The sequence below is a fragment of the Candoia aspera genome, chromosome 4 (genome assembly GCF_035149785.1).
Source record: "Candoia aspera isolate rCanAsp1 chromosome 4, rCanAsp1.hap2, whole genome shotgun sequence".
Taxonomy (NCBI): Eukaryota; Metazoa; Chordata; class Lepidosauria; order Squamata; family Boidae; genus Candoia; species Candoia aspera.
Window position 1 is genome coordinate 43227281 of NC_086156.1, and position 19782 is coordinate 43247062.

Here is a 19782-nt window from a genome sequence, read left to right on the forward strand (position 1 = left end):
GCTGGATTGAAGCACTGTAATTCCTAAGGTGCAGGACTAATGCAGTGTCATCTGAAAGCCTGGCAGAAAAAGAAACTAACCAATTTTGTCTGCAAGTCCAAACAGATCCAGAACCCCATGAGGTTGGAATTTCTTCTCTACTTTTTTTTCCTAAGAATTTTCAGAGCCAGTTTGGCACAGTCATGGCAATACAAAAAAAGACTTCACAATTCAGCCCGAACCTGGATTTGTCAGATTCTTCAACTTAACCTACCAAATGACATTCTTATGTGTAAAAAAGCAGGATGTACCACATATGCCATCTCTGAGCAACTCGAAAGAACAATAGGATTAAAATAGCCAGTTTGGTCTAGTGGTTAAGGTGCTGGGCTAGAAACCAGGAGGCTGTGACTTCTAGTCCCGCCTGAGGCATGAAAGCCGGCTGGGTGACCTTGGGCCAGTCACTCTCTCTCAACCCAACCCACCTCACAGGGTTGTTGTTGTGGGGAATGTAGGAGGAGGAAGGAGTATTAGGTATATTCGATGCCTTGAGTTATTTATAAAAATAATAAAGGCAGCATAAAAATAAAATAAAAATAAAATAAATGAATAAAATATATGTGAAATTAATTACCTTAAACTGGCTACATCTGGGTAGCAAAATCATCTGGGCTAAGGGTAGCCCATTTAGGTAATACAGCTCAGCAGGTGGTGGTATCTGACTAACCAGGTCTGGGTAGAGAAGCTAACGAGGGTCAAACCTGATTAGTAGGTATTTGGATGGGAGACTACCACAGAATGCCAAGGCTGCTGGCTAGGCTGGGAAGTTGAGAAATATCTTGGAAGCTGACTGTGGCAAATTGCTTACATGCTATTTCCAAGAAAACTGCATTAGTGTGTCCATGAAGTCACCAGCAGTCAAGCTTGATTATAAGAAAGCCTTTCTTTAACATCATGCAGAGACAGGACAAAGAACTACAGTATCAAACCACAGTTGACATCCAGCAGTTGTTTTATTTAGTCCCTTCCATCCTTCCGAGGTTGGTAAAATGAGTACCCAGCTTGCTGGGGAAGGTGATGATTGGGGAAGGCAATGGCAAACCACCCCACCATAGTCTGCCAAGAAAACGTCACGAGAGTGGCATCCCCCCAAAAGGGTCAGACATGACTCGGTGCTAGCACAGGGGACCTTTCACCTTTTTTCATAGTTGGGGGGGTGGGCTCAATAATTTTGGCACACCTTGAGAAATCCGTTCCCTGAATTCTCAGCTTCAACTTGAGCTCTGGCACTGAGTTCTGGAGCTTCAGATGCCAATACAATGCAGTGAATCTCAGTAAGAGAGACACTGCCACTGGATATGGAATTCCTCCAGCTCATCTTACACTTTCATTGTCATGCCTTTCTGCAGACCAGCCTCTTCCAAAAGTATGAAATGCAATTCCCAAAATTTATAGCCAATATATTCTTCAGAACGGGAAGATCCAAAGCTGGAGAAAGTGGTACTTGTTAAGGGCAGGGCTTCCAGAAGAATCATCCTGTTGGATCAGGCCAAGGATCTACTACAACATCAACTCCCAATTATATGATAAATCCACTCATTTAGCTTATATTTAGTGTTTTTTTTTAAAAAAGCGCACCACTTGAAATGACCTCTAGATTTCTTGGTATTCAAAACTACTTGCTTTTGATTTCTGATTTACACTTATTCAGAAAACCTACACAAAAGGAGAAAGATCGTCATAACAGCTGCATTATAATCTACTTTTATACGACCTATTAGCCATAGATCATTTATTTGTCCCAGCAGGCTTTAAGATACTCTAGAGACAATCTTAAACTTGCAGAATACCTAGCAGGGAATCCAATTTAAAAGTCTGGCTTCAGATGATCACTAGATGAACCCTTCCAACTCCAACCAGCTTTTTCTTTCGCTCTTCCGTTGTTTTGCTTCCCGCTGAGCATGAAGAATTCCAAAGAATACGTTTTAACATCTTGTTAGCCTAATAGCATATTGTCCTAATGTATGTTTTTATTTCCCCCCGTTATAACCTAAGGCTCTTGCTTTTTGTACAATAATTACCCACCCTCTTTCGACAACCATTCGCAGCGGCAGGCCCCGAAACATTTCGCCATCTCTTCCCCCGCCACCTATTCAATTGACTTCCTGTTTATCGTATATGTGTGTGGGAGAGGAGGGGGCAAATCTTTCTTCCATCTGCCAGTTCCTCCTTCCTGTTTTACCTTCTCTCCCTCTTCGCGAGTCGAGCACGGGCGCGGCGCTCTGTTAGGGCTCCAGGCGCCCCCTCCCGACATGGCCCCTTCCCCAGAGCAGCCTCGCCGCCCTTCCACCTTGCTCCCGTGGTTTTAGTGGGGCGCTGGCCCGGGCCTGTCTCCTCGCCTGGCTCAAACTGTACAAGAGGCACCGCAGCCAGAGAGCTGGCGGGCCCCGCCCCGGGCTGTCCGGCCTCTGGAGTTGCAAAGCGCTCGCAATAGCTCTCCCGAGGAGGAGGAACTCGGGGAAAGGCAAATCGCCTCCGTTTGCTCAGGAAAGCGCAGGATGCTCCACGGAACGCGGGTCATCCGCACCGAAGCCAGCAGTTGGGGCGCTCACAGCTCTTCTGCTCCGCCGCCCGTTCCCCATGGGCTACTCGACAGAGGATACGCGGGCTCTTGCTCAGCCATGCTGAAAGTGGCCCAAATGGTAAGGACGAGACGGGGCTTGAGGTCCCAGGGAGGAGGGCGGAAGTTTTGGCCAAGCTGCGGGAGCAACCGCAAGTCTTCCCTCGTTCAAGTTTTGCTAGGATTTGTTTGCCTCTTGCGCCTCTGCCAGACAGGACAGGAAGATTTTGCGTCGCCCAGCCCACTAGAGCTGGCGCTGCTGGCTGGGTTCCCCAGAGCGGGCGACGCGCTGCACGTGTTACCCCAGTTCCCGCCAGGAATCGCCAAAGCTTTGGCGACAAAGCTCTCGTGAGGGGACTGAGGAGAAGAACCGCTCGGACACCGCCGTCCTCGCGCGGTTGGGCGATTTGGGGACGCCTCCTCGCCGCGGCCGCGCCTTTCCGACTCTAGAGAGAAGCAGTGCAGCTCTTTCGTGCAGATTTTGGGCTGACCCAAGTTCTGTTTCAACTCTGCCTTGAGTCTCGCTATGACGCTGCTCATAACTCTGTGCCTGACGTGGCTTGCTTATTTATCTATTTATCAAACTATCACCGCCCATCTCCCTCTCAAGGAGGGACTGTGGGTGGTTACAATAAAAGCGAAGTTAAAATCAAAACAGTTACAAATACAACAAACACAGTAAACTAAAATAGGATGGAGTCTAGATAGCTGAGAGTTCTTTATCAAACCATGAGTGTAATAGGTCCATCGAGAATCTCTCTAGGGCGCTAGCCATCCCCAGGTGTAGCTGTTCCCCCTCCCATTCCAAGCCCGCTGGCAAAACCAGGTCTTTAATCTTTTTCGAAAGTCCAGGAGCAAGGGGGCCTGTCTCACCTCTGGGGGAAGGATGTTCCAAAGGGCGGGAGCTACAGCAGAGAAGGCACGTTTCTGAGACCCTGCTAGATGGAATTCTTTTACGGATGGGGTCCATAACATGCCTTCCCTGCATGACCAGGTGGAGCAGGTCGATGTAATAGGGATGAGACGGTCCCTCAGGCAACCTGGCCCCATGCCATGTAGGGTTTTAAAGGTGATAACCAACACCCTGAATTGGACCCAGAAGCAGAGTGGAACCCAGTGCAGCTCACACAACAAAGGTGTTACATGTGCAAATCTTGGGGCACCCAAGATTGCCTGCACGGCCGCATTCTGGACCAGCTGTAGCTTCCGGATATTCTTCAAGGGTAGCCCCATGTAGAGCGCATTACAGTAGTCTATATGGGAGATGAGTTGAGTAGAGGGCTGTGTAAGGTTTTTGAAGGAAAGGTACTAGAGACACTGAATAAATAACTAGAAAGAAATAACGGGATGCAAACACACTGTTGCAGCAATGCCCAGCAGAGAACCTCAATTTATTAGTACTCTTTTTTTATGACTGCAGTCCTCTGAATAAGTAGCCTAGTATAATAAATTCACTAACCTCAGATATTGCCTGCTTTTGCCTGCAGAAGTTTGTTCATTTGTTTAGCAAATTTATATAGTTCTGAAGTTCAACTTGAGAACTATATTGAGCTTTAATGACTGTCCTTCAGGAGCTGAAAATATAACCTCTAGGTTTGAATTAGAAATGCAAACAATTTTGCAAAGATAGGTAACCACACAAATTTCTGATGCAGAGTAGGAACTCTAAAAAAGTATTCAGCCACCTCTGCTTGATTATTCTTCTCATTTACTGATTTCCTCAGCATTAGGATCCATCATAAATAGAGTGTTTTAGTATCCCATTAACACTTCATTTACTTGCATGAAGAAAGAGGACCTGTTAAGGACTGCAGCACTGTAGCAGATGCTGTTGCCATTTCTCTCGGGAAAAAGTCTGGATCTGCACACCCATGTTCTCCCAGCCTTACCATGGGCCTTGCCTCTGCCTAGAACAAGCTTATCCAAACTGGTGTGCTCTGAGTGTTGGACTACTAGTTTTATCTTCCTTAGCCAGTGAGTTCATGCTAAAATATGGGCTATTTAATTATGGTTAATTGAGTAAGCTAAAATTGACTTGCTTCAGTTAAACAGCCCATATTTTAGTATGAACAGTCTTCTCCAATCTGGTACCTCCAGATCTCTCATAATTCCAATGACCACCACACTGGCTAGGGAAGATAGAACTAGTAGTCCAAACAAATCACATTTGAAACTGGGATGGGCAGGCAATCCCAGGGCCATATGGATCCTATGGGACCCCTTCCTTTTTTTTTTTTTAGATTTTTTTTATCCTGCCTTTATTATTTTTATAAATAACTCAAGGTGGGGAGCATACCTAATATTCCTTCCTCCTCCTATTTTCCTCACAACAACCACCCTGTGAGGTGAGTTGGGCTGAGAGAGAGTGACTGGCCCAAAGTCACCCAGCCAGCTTTAATGCTTAGGGTGGGACTAGAACTCAAAGTCTCCTGGTTTTTAGCCTGGTGCCTTAACCACTAGACCAAACTGGCTAGACCTTCCAGGCCTCATAGCCCCTTCTGTCCACTACTGCTGAAAATTGATGGAAGTTTTCAACTGTTTTGTGGTACAAAACAGATTAAAATTATAGCACAAGTTCTATAATTGATTAAAGATGGTTTGAGGGCAGGTGCTACAGCAGAAAAGGCACGCCTGCTGGGCCCCACCAACCAGCATTCCTTAGCCAACGGAACCTGAAGCATGCCCATCCTGCTGGACTGGTTTGGATGGGTAGAAACAACTGGGAAGAGATGATGCCTCAAGTAACTGTCAAATAATAATGGTATGTCATAGAGGAGAATTGAAATGAATGCTATAAATGTTAGTGTCCAAGATGAAAATGATGGAAGTCATAAACACTGAGAATGTTGAAAAACTAAGGTTGCAGGTATTGATGGTGTATCTGGACAAATGTCAAAATATAGAAGTGGTTCACTTACAGGGCAGTTGTGCAACTTGTTTAACCTAACTGTGAAGATTCCATCTATACCTGATGATTGGAAGAATATTATTGTTACCCTATATAAAGGACAAGGTAGCAAGAGTGAATTGCAAAAACTACAGTGGGATTAGTTTGTTGAGTGTGACCAGGAAGGTATCTGGCAGAATTCTGACTGAAAAAAATAAGAGGTAAGGATGAGTTTATGTGAGACGGGAGTGTGCAAACTAGACTTTTTGCTTTTCAGCAAGTCAGTGAAATATGTATTAATGTGAAAAAAATGGTAACATTTGCTGATTTAGAGAACGTATATGATGAAGTGAATAATTTGAATGTTCTGTGCAAATGTGGAGTTGAATGTTGGCTGCCAAATGTAGTAACAGCAGTATATGGAAGAACTAAAGCATGTGTGAAAAAAGTGGAATGTTTCAGTATTGAGCAGGGAGTAAGGAGAACATGTGATGTCCCACTGGTTGTTTAATGTATTTATAGATAAATGTATAAGGAATACTTGACTTGATCTTTTAGAGATATATTGGTTGGTTGGGGACATTAATGTATGTGTATCTTGATGCTGCTGTGTTTTTGGCTGAGGATTTGAGTGATTGGCATTAAATATCAGATTGTATGATGCAACAAGAAGTAAGGATCTAAAAATCAATGTATCAATGATCAAGTAATTGTATCTGACAGGAAAATGCAGTGAATGAGTGCAAGTTATACATAGTTGGTAAAAAAACTTGAGCAAGTAGATGAATTCATTTATCTCACTGAAGGAATGACTAAACACGGGGAAACGGATGAAGAAATGTTAAGATGTACAAAGGGAATGGGTAGTATGTGGTCTGTTGTGAGGATTGAATATGTGTTGAAAGAAGTGAAAATGCCTGTTTATAAGAGTAAGCCACTTCATTATATGGAAGTGAGTGGAGTATGTCTGGAGAGCTGAATGAAGTGGGAACAGCATTCTTAAGAAGTTTGCATATGGTAAAATAAGAGATAGGATCAAGAATGAATGGATGCTGTATGAACATGAACTGACCAGTATGAAAGAAGTATTTTGGAGTGGTTTAATCACATGGATAAAATTAATGAGGATTGAGTTATAAACTGTATGTAAGAGTGAATTGGTCAAGAGAAAGGGGAAGACTGAGAAATTGGTGATGAAATGAGAAGCTTAAAGAATAGAAGTCTAGGTATGAATTGGTACATGGACATGCTGGGAAGTCTGAAGAGATACCATGCATGTTTTGGTATCAATTAGACTGAAATATGTTTCATTTTCCTACTCTCTTACCTTTCATGGGCAGCCATATAATAAATAAATGCATAAATCTGGAATGATATTTTTAATCCTTTTCTGCACCTGCATAATGCTGCTTACCCCAAAAGACAGTTGTGATGGGTACATATATACATGCATATAAAGAATCCTTTCAAAACTCCCCTAAGTATTAAAGTCCTACTTACTTTGCATCACTGAACTATCACTTTGGTCTTCATATTTCCCCAAACATTTTAGAGCAGCTTCGACTAATACATTTGCAAACAATATGTTTGCTGTAGCATGGTGAGGTCAATTGGTAGCTCTCTTGACCTCAGGAAAGCGTTTGAAAAAAGTGCCCTAGGATATATCTGCTTAAGAAGTTGGTTATATATAATCTGCATGCTCAGTCATGGCTCTACAGCTGGCTTGAAGACCACACCAAAGAAAGCTAGTCAGGGGTTCCTCATCAAACTGGAGGTTAGATAGAAAGGGATGTGCCACAGGGTTCACTTCTGTGCCTTTTGCTGTTTAAAGTTTTTCTAGAACATTTGCACAAAGAAGTAAAAGCAATGTTTATCGTATTTCATAAAACTCTACTTTTGGAGTTAACACTCTAGAAGACAAAATTCAAAATGATCTTGATGGGTTAGAGAATTAATCACAAACTGAAGTCAACAATTTATAAAAGCTGCTATAATTCTACATAGCTGGCTTGTAAAGGAGATGTTATCAGTGTTGTATCCTGATGCCTGGAGGCTGGATGGGAGAGAACAGGCTGAAGCTGAACCCTAGTAAAATGGAGTTGCTACTTGTACATCAGGGTTCTCTGTTGGCACCAGGGTTGTTTCTTGATGGACAAGCCCTACACTTGAAGGAGTAGGTCAAATTGTTTGGGACCTTCTGGACTCATAGTTCCTGTGTGAACAATGGGTGGAAGCCACAGCCAGAGGGGCTTATGCCAAGCTTCAGCTGGTGCGCCAACTACAGCCATAACTGGAGCAGAAGGATATGGCTATAGTGTATATAGTAACTCATGCCTTCATTACCACCCAGGCAGACTATTGCAATGTACCTTACATGGGCCTGCCCTTACAGACTACTCAGAAGCTGCAACTGATACAGAATGCAGCAGCATGCATGCTTACTGGCTCCTGTCATTGAGAACATATAACACCAATATAACAGTGTAGGCTCTGCACTGTCTGCAGATGGGTTTCCAGGTGCAATTTAAGGTGCTGGTTTTGACCTATAAAATCCTTTATGGCTTGGCACCTGGGTACCTACAGGATCATCTAGTCCAACTGGCATCAGCCTGATCTGTTAGAACATCTAGATGGAAACTACTTATAATTCCACATTTTCTAGAGGTTCAGGGGGGCTGAGGCTAGAAGGCGCTGCTTTTCTGTGGCAGTACTGGTGAGCCTCCCAATGGAGATCAGGATGGGTCCCTTCTTGTTGGCTTTCTGGAAAATGTTTAAATCTGAATTATTTTAGTGGGCCTTTTCTTAAGTTTGTACTTTTTCCACCAGTCCTCCAGGCATTGTTTCTGGCATTCTCCTGGAGGGCCTCAGTAAACTAAGGTGATGACCAGGATTGCCCTTGGAAAGAGGCTGCTCAGGGGCAATAATGTCCAGAGCTCAGTTCACCTCCTATTACCAGTTGTTCAAGTACTGAACAGAACTGCCTGACAGAGAGCTGGGAAATTCCTAAAGTGCCCTTTGAAAACCAGTGGGATCCATTAGGTACCTAGAGTGGACCATCTGAACGAATGCCTCAGCCCCACAGGGGACACAAGTGGCTGCTAATTGCAATTGAATCAGGGCACAATCTGACCATGACAACGATGTGATGGAAATTCCTTCCATCTCCAGCTCACACAGCATCTCCTCAGAGACAAAAAGGAGATCTGAAGTGTGACTGCCTACATGAGTTGGGCCCACACCATGGTTATAAGGGAAGTGAAGCATTTTTCCTTCTTCTTCCTTACTTGAGACAAGCCCATGGAGGCCCTGAACTCCCGAGCTTTACTGGAGCCAGATCTCAGAGCAGGCCATTGATGTCCCACAACCCAAATAGTAGAGGTTCTCCCTAGCCTGCCCAGAGATCAGCTGCAGGAGATCAGGAAGGGATCCTGCTGGGTAGCAAGGTAGTTGGTACACCAGGAAGATCCCAAGCTTGTTTCTACAGCTCATCTTAACAAATAGGCACTCATATTCTGGTATCTCAACAGCAGAGCCCCTGGTCATAGGTAAGATATCTCTCACAACCAAAGCCAATCCCCCTTTCCCCCCAATCTTGGTTTAAGGATGCTGGAAGACCTAATAATTGCCTGGGCAGATGTCCAGTGAGGCAACATTATTGCTCTGGCTTTCTGGAAAATGTTTAAATCTGAATTATTTTATTATTACCAAGCCAGATCTTGCCAGATCTGCAGCTTCATCCCATCCCATATCATGAATGAAGATGCTCTTATTTCAAACAGTTCTGGCATTAACATCAGCAACTTGAGGCCAGTAGCACCAGCAATCCAGCCACATGATCCCTAGGATCGGGTAACTGGGTTGTAAATGGAGATTGCCACCAGATTAGGAGTCTTCCTTTCCCATATATGGCCTACCCAGTACTCCCCACCATATCTCCCTTGGGCCAACATTATAGGGATGTAACTACCAAAATCCCCATCTTGATGAGAATAACTAGCCCTCTCTGCATAAAAAAAAGCAGAAAGAGCTTCTATATTCCAATTAAGATGCAAACACCCTGGGCCAGCTATCAGAAGGCTCCTTCAGATAGGCACCATGGGATCCCCCAACCATGCTTACACCAACTAGAGATATTAAATAATGCACACAATTAAAATATGCAAGGCTGCAATACCCCAGGCACCCTGTCACAACACTGAGGCAGCTTGAGTGTCACCCCCATTTGCCTCTTACCTTAAATGGGACCTCCACATCCTCTGTCTTACGTCTGAGGCAGTCTCCAAGACTCAGTGGTGGGAAATAGGCTGGACACTGTGGAAGAAAAGCCCCTGTTCCAAGTACTGGTTTCTCGACTGGCTGCCACCTTTCACCTGGGTGAAAAGGCACTTCAACCCCCCACCTCCTCATCCTCCAGTGGCAGGCTCTCAGCTGGTCACCCAGGACCCAGTTGTTCTACCATTTGCTTAACCTGAATCCTGCTCAGCAAATAGGATACATCGGATAGACTGCATCAGTGGGAAATTACTTTCCAAACTGTGATAATAGTTGCACTATACTCTGCATTGGTCAGATCCAACTTAAAGTACTGCGTCCAGTTGTGGATATCAATTTAAGATTTCAGAAAACTGGAACTAGTTCAAGAGAATCTAGATTGAGGGAACTTCCTATGTCATCATGAGAAAAGAAGACAAAAGGGTGGTAATAACAGTTCACTCTTTAAATACTTGAAGGGGTATCACCACAGAAAACAGTCAAGACCTCGGTTGTCCCAGAATGCAGGACATGAGTAACAGACTTAAGTTACAGCTGGGCAGATTCTCACTGAACGTCAGAAAAACTTTCTAACTGTAAGCACATTACTTTTGAGAACCAAAGGTGTTGGGGCAAGCATATTTGCCTTTTGCACCATTTTATTTATAGCAATAAAATGAAAGCTGAACCCATTTTTCATAAATGCAAAAGTAAATTTCTTCTGGGTCCCAACAGAAACCCTCCAATGATCTTATTTTCATATATTGATCTTACTTTTATTACCTTTGGCTTTGTATTTCATACTCTGCTTTTATAAAACAAGCGAACACCAGTTTAACTCTGTGTCTTGCAAACTAGCTCTGTTGCTGCTGTTAAGTGAACTAGTGCAAGAGTTCATGAGCTTTTGTTTCAATGTGCCTTTATTATATATTTGGGTGGCATTACATTAGAAAAGAAAGAACAAAAGGATGCATTGTAATGCATTCCTCCTGAGCCTAGCACCCTCCAAGTAGGTTAAATTATCCTTAGCTATGTTGGCTGGCAATAAGTGAATATATAGTCTTAATTATGTTTGGAGAACATCAGGTTGAAGATTATTCTATAGGATCATTTAAAGGTCTTGACAAAGTGTGCAAATGTGAGTAGACTAATAGGTATCACTTCGGCAGGCAGGTAACGGCGTTCCGTGTAGTCATGCCGGCCACATGACCACGGAACTGTCTATGGACAAACGCCGGCTCTTCGGCTTTGAAACGGAGATGAGCACTGCCCCCTAGAGTCGGACACGACTGGACTTAATGTCAAGGGAAACCTTTACCTTTACCTTTACTAAGTAAAGTATAACAAGTGCCAATACCTTGGCCCAAAAATGCTTAGCAGTGTTGGCTTTGGTTAGTGATTTGGATGGGAGACCCTTGGAAATCCCAGAGCTGTAGGCTAGACGGAGAAATAAAAAAACAGAAAAATCTTGGAAGGTGGCAATGGCAAACAACTTCCTTATTGCTGCCAAGGAAACATGTCCATGTGGTTACCAGGAGTTGAGATTGACTTGTGGGAATCTTTGCCTTTCTCATATAGTTAAGTCTGAACATCTTTTCTGTGAATGGGAAGTTTCTCACTAGATGAAAGTGCCTTTGGAATGAACCCTTGCTTGGTTCTACACATCAGTCTTAAAATAATTTACTATAAAACTTGCTTAGTTTAACAACATTTGACAGTTTCTGCATTAACAAATCATCCCTACCCCAAAAGATAAGACTTTGGCAGTAGAGTAAAATTACTGGTTATCATCTCTGGTAGTTATCGAGTTCATCTTGTTGTTAAACAAGATATTTAAATATATGTTTCCTGTTCTGAAGAAGACTGGAAACTGAGAAATTTTACGGTCAACTACTTCCCCTAAGCTAAACAAAAATTTAAACCATCAATGCAAAATCGAAAGAAACACCATACCTGGCATTTGAAGATCTGAAAATTATGTGCTGCTGAAATACGCAGTTATCACATTATTACTTTCTCTTGAAAATCCATATTGCTATGTATCTTGAGCTAAGTTCACTTTCTCCTAGAATGAATGAATGAATGAATTTTTCCAGATTCCCGTCTCCTTCACTTTTAAAAAAGAATTCCTCGAATAAAATATGCACAGCAAGTGGCAGCACCTAACCAACTTTGACTGATCTTGAAAAAGTTAAGCAGGATTGGTGGTGAGGGTCCTTGGATGAGAGCACCAGAAAATCTCAATGTTGTGAGTTAGATGGAAAACTTGAGAAAAAAATCTTGGAAGAGGACAGTGTCACAATACATGAAAATGTGTCCATCTAGTCACATGGATCTGAGCTACGCTTGAGGGAACCTTTACATTTATATAATAGAATTCCCCACCATTTCTAAATATCTTTGTTCAAAGAGGAAAAAGAAATATTTTGCATCTCTATCTTATATGTTAACTGAGAATTGGTGGAGCATGTGTTGTGTTCTAGGAAAGTGCAAACAACATTCTTTACGAAGTTGGATTTTGCTATTTGAAGGATCAGTCTTGAAATCTCAAATAAAGCCCTTAACAGTGAAGTTAGGAACTATCAAGAATTATATTATACTGTATAATATCAATTACTGTGTTGTAAATTTCTAAGGTATGTGCTACTTCTACCATTTTTAAAAATTACTATGGATCTGAAAATTACTATGGATCTGAAAAAAATTGTTTGAAAATAGAGATACTGGTCTCTTGTTCTAACTCTAGTAGGTTATTGATCCTGTATCTGTAGCATCAGTACTTTCATCCATCGCCAAAGCATAAAATTTGAAATTAGCAGCTTTACTCTTCAAACCTCTTTCAATAGATTTTCCTATTTCTTCAATTCGCCTGGCTAGTCTGGTGAGACAAACTGATTTTAGAAAAATTGCTTTTTTTATCAGGACAAATTATATCTGCCACACTTTCCATACATTGCTTAATAAACTCACCATCGGCAAATGGTTTTGATTTTTTTGCAATCAGATTTGCTACCAAATAACTAGCTTTTATAATAGAGTCCTTTTGAGTTGTGAAACTCAAAAGGACTCTGTTATAAAAATGTAAAAAAAAAAATTGTTGAGACGACAAACTGAGAATTGCAACCACTTTCATCGAACTAGACATTGATGCATTGGTTTCACAAAAACAAGGTCAAATATCCCACTAGTTTTATGTTGCCCTCTTTTAAAAATTTTTATAATAAAAATATAAAAAATAAATGAAGTTTTATTACTTCCATAAATTAACTATATTATATATTTTATGTGTGGCCCAAGACAATTCCTCTTCACTCAATGTGGCCCAGGGAAGCCAAAAGGTTGGACACCCATGGTCTAGTGATTAAGGCACCAGGCTAGAAACCAGGAGTCTGTGAGTTCTACTCCTGCCTTAGGCATGAAAGCCAGCTGGGTGACCTTGGGCAGGTCACTCTCTCTCAGCCCTAGGAAGGAGGCAATGGCAAACCACTTCCAAAATCTTGCCAAGAAAGCTTCAGGGGCTTGTCTAGGCAGTTGCTGAGGTTCAGACACGATTGAACTGCAAAACAAACAAACAAAAAAATACCTTGAATTTATGATGCTTCACATAACTCCCAACCAGACTTCCTAAGTGGGACTTCAGAGGTGTTTGGGGCCATAACCCCAAGAATACCCAGGCTGGGAATATTGGAAATTTCAGCCCCCAGATTGTGTGAGGTTGGGGAAAGCTGAATACATGAACACGTTTTCATATTTAAAACATCACAATTATTTTCTATGTTCCACAAGTAATTTCTTAACCAATTTATTTTAACTCATGTGTTGCATGTTCCATTAAAACATGCCGTTGTTTCTCTCAGATTGCAGAGTTTGCACTAGTGAGAAAGATCTGAATAATCACTTTCTGTTTTTAGAGGAGGAGCAAGTGCTGCAGCTTTGCTCCAGTAGCCCTGATCTCTGTGCACCTCGCATGATCTACCATACTTCACAGTTCACTCCACTGCAAGTTCAAAGGCAGGAATGGGGTTCAGGGGGCAGAAATGGGGTGCTTACATAATACCCGTCTGCAACTCCTTAAGGAAAATATTTTCCAGGGATTTGTGGCAACCAACTGCAGCAGCAGTCGCTGTGCACTTCTGGGATAAGACTTACTTGATTTAAAAGTTGCACACCAGTGCTACATGCAGGCCCCATTAGCTCAGAAGCACCTTTTTGGCTTGAGATCCAAAGCACTACCCAGCTGAAGTAGACAAATTCGCTATTGGTCTACTTAGCAGTAAATCCCAGTGAGTTTAATGAGACTTTCTCCCAGGTAAAGAATGGTAAGGTTTATTAATTTTTATTAATTTTTAAAAGTAGCCCTGCCTTTCTTACATATGTGTGTATACACATACACACACAATTCTACATACAATTAAAATCAAAACCAAAATTAAAATCAGTCACTAAAATAATAAACAGTTACAAACTTGGCAAATGAGATGCATCTTGAAGTGTGCATAATATCACACTTTATACTTCCATACTCTTTTAAGAGATGTATAAACTGCAAACTTGAGTTTTTACCATCTTCAGCAACTTCTCTCTCTTACTCATCCTTACTCTGTTCTGCTATTTTATTTTATTATTTTATTTATTATTGTATTTTATTATATTGCATTTTATTAATTATTTGATTTGATTATTTATTCACAAAAATAAATATTTTAAGATTGCTTACTACACTGAAGTTTTAGTCAATCCCTATAACTGGAATGGTTTGCTATGCTAATCTTCTGTGCTATCTATGGTTTTTAATATCTCTAAGAGGCTTATTTTTTCCCCTTAAGATATGCATATTTTTCCCCTTAAGATATGCATCTTTGTATGTTTTTGATCTTTCCCCCTTTTGTTCACAGAACAGTTATTCCCCTTTGTCTCCCCTGTTGGTGTACTTTTCCCCTCATCCTTTTTTGAGATCAAGCTGGATTAGAACTGAGATCAAACTATATAAAAACACTGGAACTTATCTGATGTGCTGTTGAATTTTTCCCCACTTATTTTCATGCCAGTTCAGGAGTTTGAAACTGGATATTGAATATTTTTCTCAGAAATTTAGTTCTGATCTAATCTGTTTCCATTCCTTCCTTTTACCAATAATCTACATTACAGTATGGTGAATGCTTAATTATGTATCTCTCTCTACTTCTAGCTTACTACTTCTACTATACCAGTTGTTACATACAGTAAGTACTGGTAAAGAAGGATTGGTAAATCAGTTTCTGTAGCATACTCTTTTAGTCCAGAATGAGACACTAGATAGAATAAATTCTCTAAACTTTTAAAAATCCATTCTGATTTGGAAGTATCTGAATGTTTTCTATCCTCCAATTCTGAATGTTTTTAATCTTCTTTCAGCTGGAATTGTTCTTCTTTTGCTTTTCAAAATTGTTAATTCTGAACATTTTATTGTTCTTGGAATGTGGTTTTTCATGCATTCTTCACACCTTTTTGTTCTGTTTTGTTTTGCTATTGTCTTACAGTTACTGCTGCTGGTTGGATTCATTTGCATAAGATCTTCACAATGGACAAACCACAGTGCTTACAGCTACTTTGAAATTGTCTGCATATGTGACTTAATTATGATTTTCATCTTTTACATGATCTACGTCTTTAGAGCTTATCGAATGCTGACTTGCATCAGCTGGCCACTTGCAGTAAGTTCCTATCCATAATTAAAATCATCTTTGTCCATTTCCAGAAGGATTATTACTTACAGTAGATTGTTTTGTTATACTTGTAACTGAACAGCAGCAATCCCTATGTAATATTTTCACTCCAAATTTCCAAAACAAGTTATCATTTAGCAATTGCAGCTCCTGATGATACTTTCATTGAACTAAAGAAAACATTAACAACATACAAGAAGGAACCACTGAATGTCTTCTTTTGGTTATAAAGTTAAAATGGCAGAATTTTCATCAGTCTATGCTCTTTAAGAGAATCTTGTTGACGACATCTGCAACCTGCATTTTAGCGAGGTAGTGGGGATGGACGTACGTGCTTTGGCTGTGCTGCTCAAAACCTGCTCTGATTTGGTTATCCTTTGGGCAGATTGTTGAACACAACTGCATAGAGGTGTAATGGTGCCTGTACTTCCTGATTTTAGTTCAGTTTTTTTTCCACTGCACTCTGCAGCATCCACTGGGCAAACAAACCCACCCCATGTCTCTTCAGTGACAAGAGTGAAAGATCACCACATAAAGGGGGCACTGTATCTTACTGTGTAGCATACAGAATACCCCAGCTTCAGACCTAGACATCTCTAGGTTGAAAGACCTTAAAGGCATCTGCCTGTGGCTGTTAAGAAATGATATCAAGTTCTTAGCCACCCTGCCTCCATAGAAAGCAAGATTCTTCCAGAGTGTTTTAACCAAGATTTATTGAAAGAAGGTAGGAGAGAAATCTCAACAACTGGATTGTTTCACTTCTCACCTCCTCCTCCCCACTTCCATTTAACTCCCAGGTTCCTAAGGCATAGACTTAAAGAGTGGAAAGTCTCTTACTCATGGTTCCTGTGTGAATTGGTGAGGAGGCTGTTGTCTTAACTGATAAGGGAGGAATGTCCTGCTGGTTTGGATGTGAATGTCTCTCTGCTTATAAAAATACCATTACATGCCATCACTGGTCTCAGCTAAGTTGGTAGACCAGTTATAAGGCAACTTCATATATTCAGAAAAGTCAGCCATGCTGAATGTATAACTTTTAATGATCTCATGGAGTTGCCATTGGCAGAGGACCAATAGGAACTATCCAAAGATAGAAAAATGGCACATGATTCTATAAAGGATACTTGTAACTGGGCAGTGCGGTAACAGCCATATCCATTTTATTAGAATGGCATTTTTTCCTTTCTATCTTTCATTCAGCAAATGTTATCTAGAGGAGAATGAGTGAATAGTTTCAAGTTTCCTTTTTAATATCTGATTTAAAATATTTGAACTCAGCTGGCACTGGGGTTGCTTTGGATGAGTCACACTGAAACGTTCTTTTGATAGGCTTCTGTTCTAAACTACAGGGTCTTCGTAGCTTTTCTTCTAAACTACGTTGTCTGTTTCATTTTAGGAGTTTCTCCATTACCTAATAGGTACTATTCTGCTTCTGATTGCGTCCATTGTGGCAGCTGCAAAAAGCTCCAATTCAGCAGGACTGGTGGCTGGAGCGGTAAGGCTATTTGCCATTTCTTTGTTACATATAAGCAACTTTATTTGTAACTGGTGCAGTCAGGTCTTAAGGTAGATTTCAAGTTTTTTCCATAATAAGCACACTAAAAGGAGGGGCAGTCCATACATTCAAGTCTACCTATGGTTGAGGCTTGAGTGTGTTGAATCTTGAAAAACACTGGCAAAGCCAAGCCTTTAACGTTTCTTTTTTCCATTATTGCTCTAATCCTCCATTAGCAAAACCCATGTCTCTTTTTTATTATTTTATTTTATGGTATATCTAATAACTAAATAACTGAGCCGGCAATTATTCCCGTTATGTGCTGTAGGGCAAGGAAAGCTTCATTAACTACAATGGAATCTGCACAAGCATTCCAAATAGATAGTTTTCCCGCTGCTGGCCTTATTCTGTACATCAAGGGCTGTAATTTTGGCCCAATTTAAATAATGGCATTCTTAAAAACTCCACTCTGTTACCAGATTCTGCAGTAATGCATGGGGCTTCTGAGGTCATGAAGATTTCAAATTTTCTGGGTAACAACTCTTTGTGGCTTGCTCTTTTATCTCTCCAAATATTGTTTAGTAGCAAGGCACATACAATATTCATAAAATAGCTAAGTTTGAACTCTAAACTTAATGTTTAATGAATCAGCTTGCTCCATGCATGCTAAATAATTATTGGTGCTGGATACATTTTAAAAACAGGTTCACAATAGGGATTCGGTTAGCTCTAGCTGCTGAGCTGTCTGTTACAGGTTCTCATGCTCTCAATTTCTTACTAATCATTAGATTTCAGAGGTGTGGATTCATGGAAAGAAATTTCTCTCTTCTCCCCCATCCCTTTTGAAAGGCAGTAGATCATGTATTTTCATTACAATTATACTGAAAATGCATTTTGCCATGCTTTACTTGGAAAAAAAAAGAAAATCTGTCTTGGAGAGGTGGTAATGGACTAAGCCTACTCTTTCCAGTGACCACCATACTTAAAATCATTTGTTACTCCCAGTAAGAAAACAGTGATTTGCAAGCAGATTTCTGCTGGTTGGAGCATTAGAGAGTGGGAGGACAAAGAGGTATATGTTTGACAGTGCCCAGTGAATGTCTGTTTGGTATCTATTCCTAATCTCTGATCACAGTTGATACCTCCTTTGGAATTTCAAAGGCTGTTCAATATTGTTTAGAATCTACAGGATTCTTAATGTAAGATACTTTCATGTATGACTCCTTTGCTGTTGCTTTTTTTTAAATAGGTCTTTGGTTTCTTGGCTACATTTATGTGCCTCCTAAGCATATGGCTCTCTTACAAAGTCTCTTGTAACACTCAGTCGGCAGGTAAGCACCCAATCAACCAGTCTGACCAACCAGGTCTTTGTTGCGCATTTTCCTTGCATTATTTTAACCTGTAATCCACAGACAGGTCCATTATGCTATTTTTTCAGACTCTATAACCTTTCAATGTATATTATTAAACCTAGGGAACAATGGGTAAGTGAAAGTGTCCTGTTGTGCTTGTTTATTTGTTAGATTTATAGAACAGGTGAATGTGACCAGTTCTTTGCTCAGGCAGCTCAGGGTGGCATACATAGTATTTACACTTCAATTTTATCCTGACAACAACCTCGTGGGGGAGGTCGGGCTGAAAGACAGTGGCAGATTTAAAGTCACCCAATTGCTTCCACCATCACTGTGTGCAATTTGAATCTGTTTTTTGTTTTTTTTAAGATTCTGGCTTAGGATCCTAACCATTATTCCAGCTATGCTCCTAAAATAACATTCAGTGAAGGAAGAAGTACTTTGAGTAATTTACATGTATCATCATTGCTGACTTGGCCTGTGTGGAGAATAGCCAGAAAGATGGGGCTTATCTACCTAATTTATACTTGTAGTTTGGCAGTGACATTGGAACCTGTTCTGGCCCTAAGAAATTTGTTTTTATTTCCTTCTGCTCTAGATAGGATTCTGCAGCCTACAGTATATACAACATTTACAAAACAAGAGTAAAGTAGGCACTCTATGTCTGATGGCTGCAAAATTCAAGGCGTAGCTTTATTGCCAAGCAATTGAAATTACAGTACATTTGCTGGTTGTCCAAATCGTGTGCAGTTTCTTCACTGATCTCCTTCAGGATAATATGCTCCTGGCCCACTAGCATAAACTCATCTCCCGAATTTCCCATCTCATATGTAGATATTTGATTTTCATATTTGCAATACTTCAGTAAATTATTGTTTGTCCTTACAGAAATCATATAAAATAGTGAATTAAAGAAAGTACGTTTACTCATCAGTTGCTTTGAACACAGGACAGGTGGCCTAAACAGATTCATTTAAAAAATTAATTAACAACTGAGTGGGTAATCTTGATTTCTACTGACTTCTCAAAACATTAAAAACTTTCCGACACATTCCTTGTGTCTTCTCCTAACAGTAGACAAAAAGCCCCAATCTGCTTTGCTATTTAAATAAACATCCCAGGTGCAGCCTATAACATTTCTATCACATGTTTATGCGGGGGGGGGGGGTCATCACACTCCAGATTTTAATGCAGACAGAATTCATATTTGGTCAGTCATCTTGCCCCCCCAAGAATGTGATGGAAGGCATCTAAGCTACTATAAAGTTTTGCTATTCCAATTATATTGAAGCTTTTATTTTAATGAGACATTTAACATTAACATTGCAGCAAGTTGATCCTAGTCTTTCCCCTTCTCCCCAATTTTTTTAGATGCTGCAGTGTGAGTCTTTTGCTACTTCAAGAAGTGCACACCTGTTGAGAGAAGAGCTTGCAAAAACATGCAAGATGGAACTGTATACTGGTAAAATACAATAGCCTGGCCTCAGTGGCTC

At 40.8% G+C, this 19782-nt stretch overlaps 1 protein-coding gene across 1 annotated transcript; it reads left to right on the top strand.

Annotated features, from left to right (window-relative positions):
• The first annotated feature begins 2166 nt into the window (after nucleotides 1-2166).
• Nucleotides 2167-19775, top strand: CMTM7 (CKLF like MARVEL transmembrane domain containing 7). The gene is made up of 5 exons (XM_063303938.1): nucleotides 2167-2681; nucleotides 15257-15430; nucleotides 16839-16937; nucleotides 18187-18268; nucleotides 19661-19775. Exons 1-5 carry the CDS (start codon nucleotides 2538-2540, stop codon nucleotides 19672-19674), a joined length of 513 nt encoding a protein of 170 aa, XP_063160008.1. The 5' UTR covers nucleotides 2167-2537; the 3' UTR covers nucleotides 19675-19775.
• The last annotated feature ends 7 nt before the right edge of the window (nucleotides 19776-19782 follow it).

Excerpts from the sequence above, each read along its gene's own strand:
- CMTM7 (XM_063303938.1), top strand. The coding sequence starts at position 2,538 with ATGCTCCACGGAACGCGGGTCATCCGCACCGAAGCCAGCAGTTGGGGC. Across the intron at positions 2,682-15,256 it reads TGCTGAAAGTGGCCCAAATG|TTACTGCTGCTGGTTGGATT; the intron begins GTAAGGACGAGA and ends ATTGTCTTACAG. Across the intron at positions 15,431-16,838 it reads GCATCAGCTGGCCACTTGCA|GAGTTTCTCCATTACCTAAT; the intron begins GTAAGTTCCTAT and ends GTTTCATTTTAG.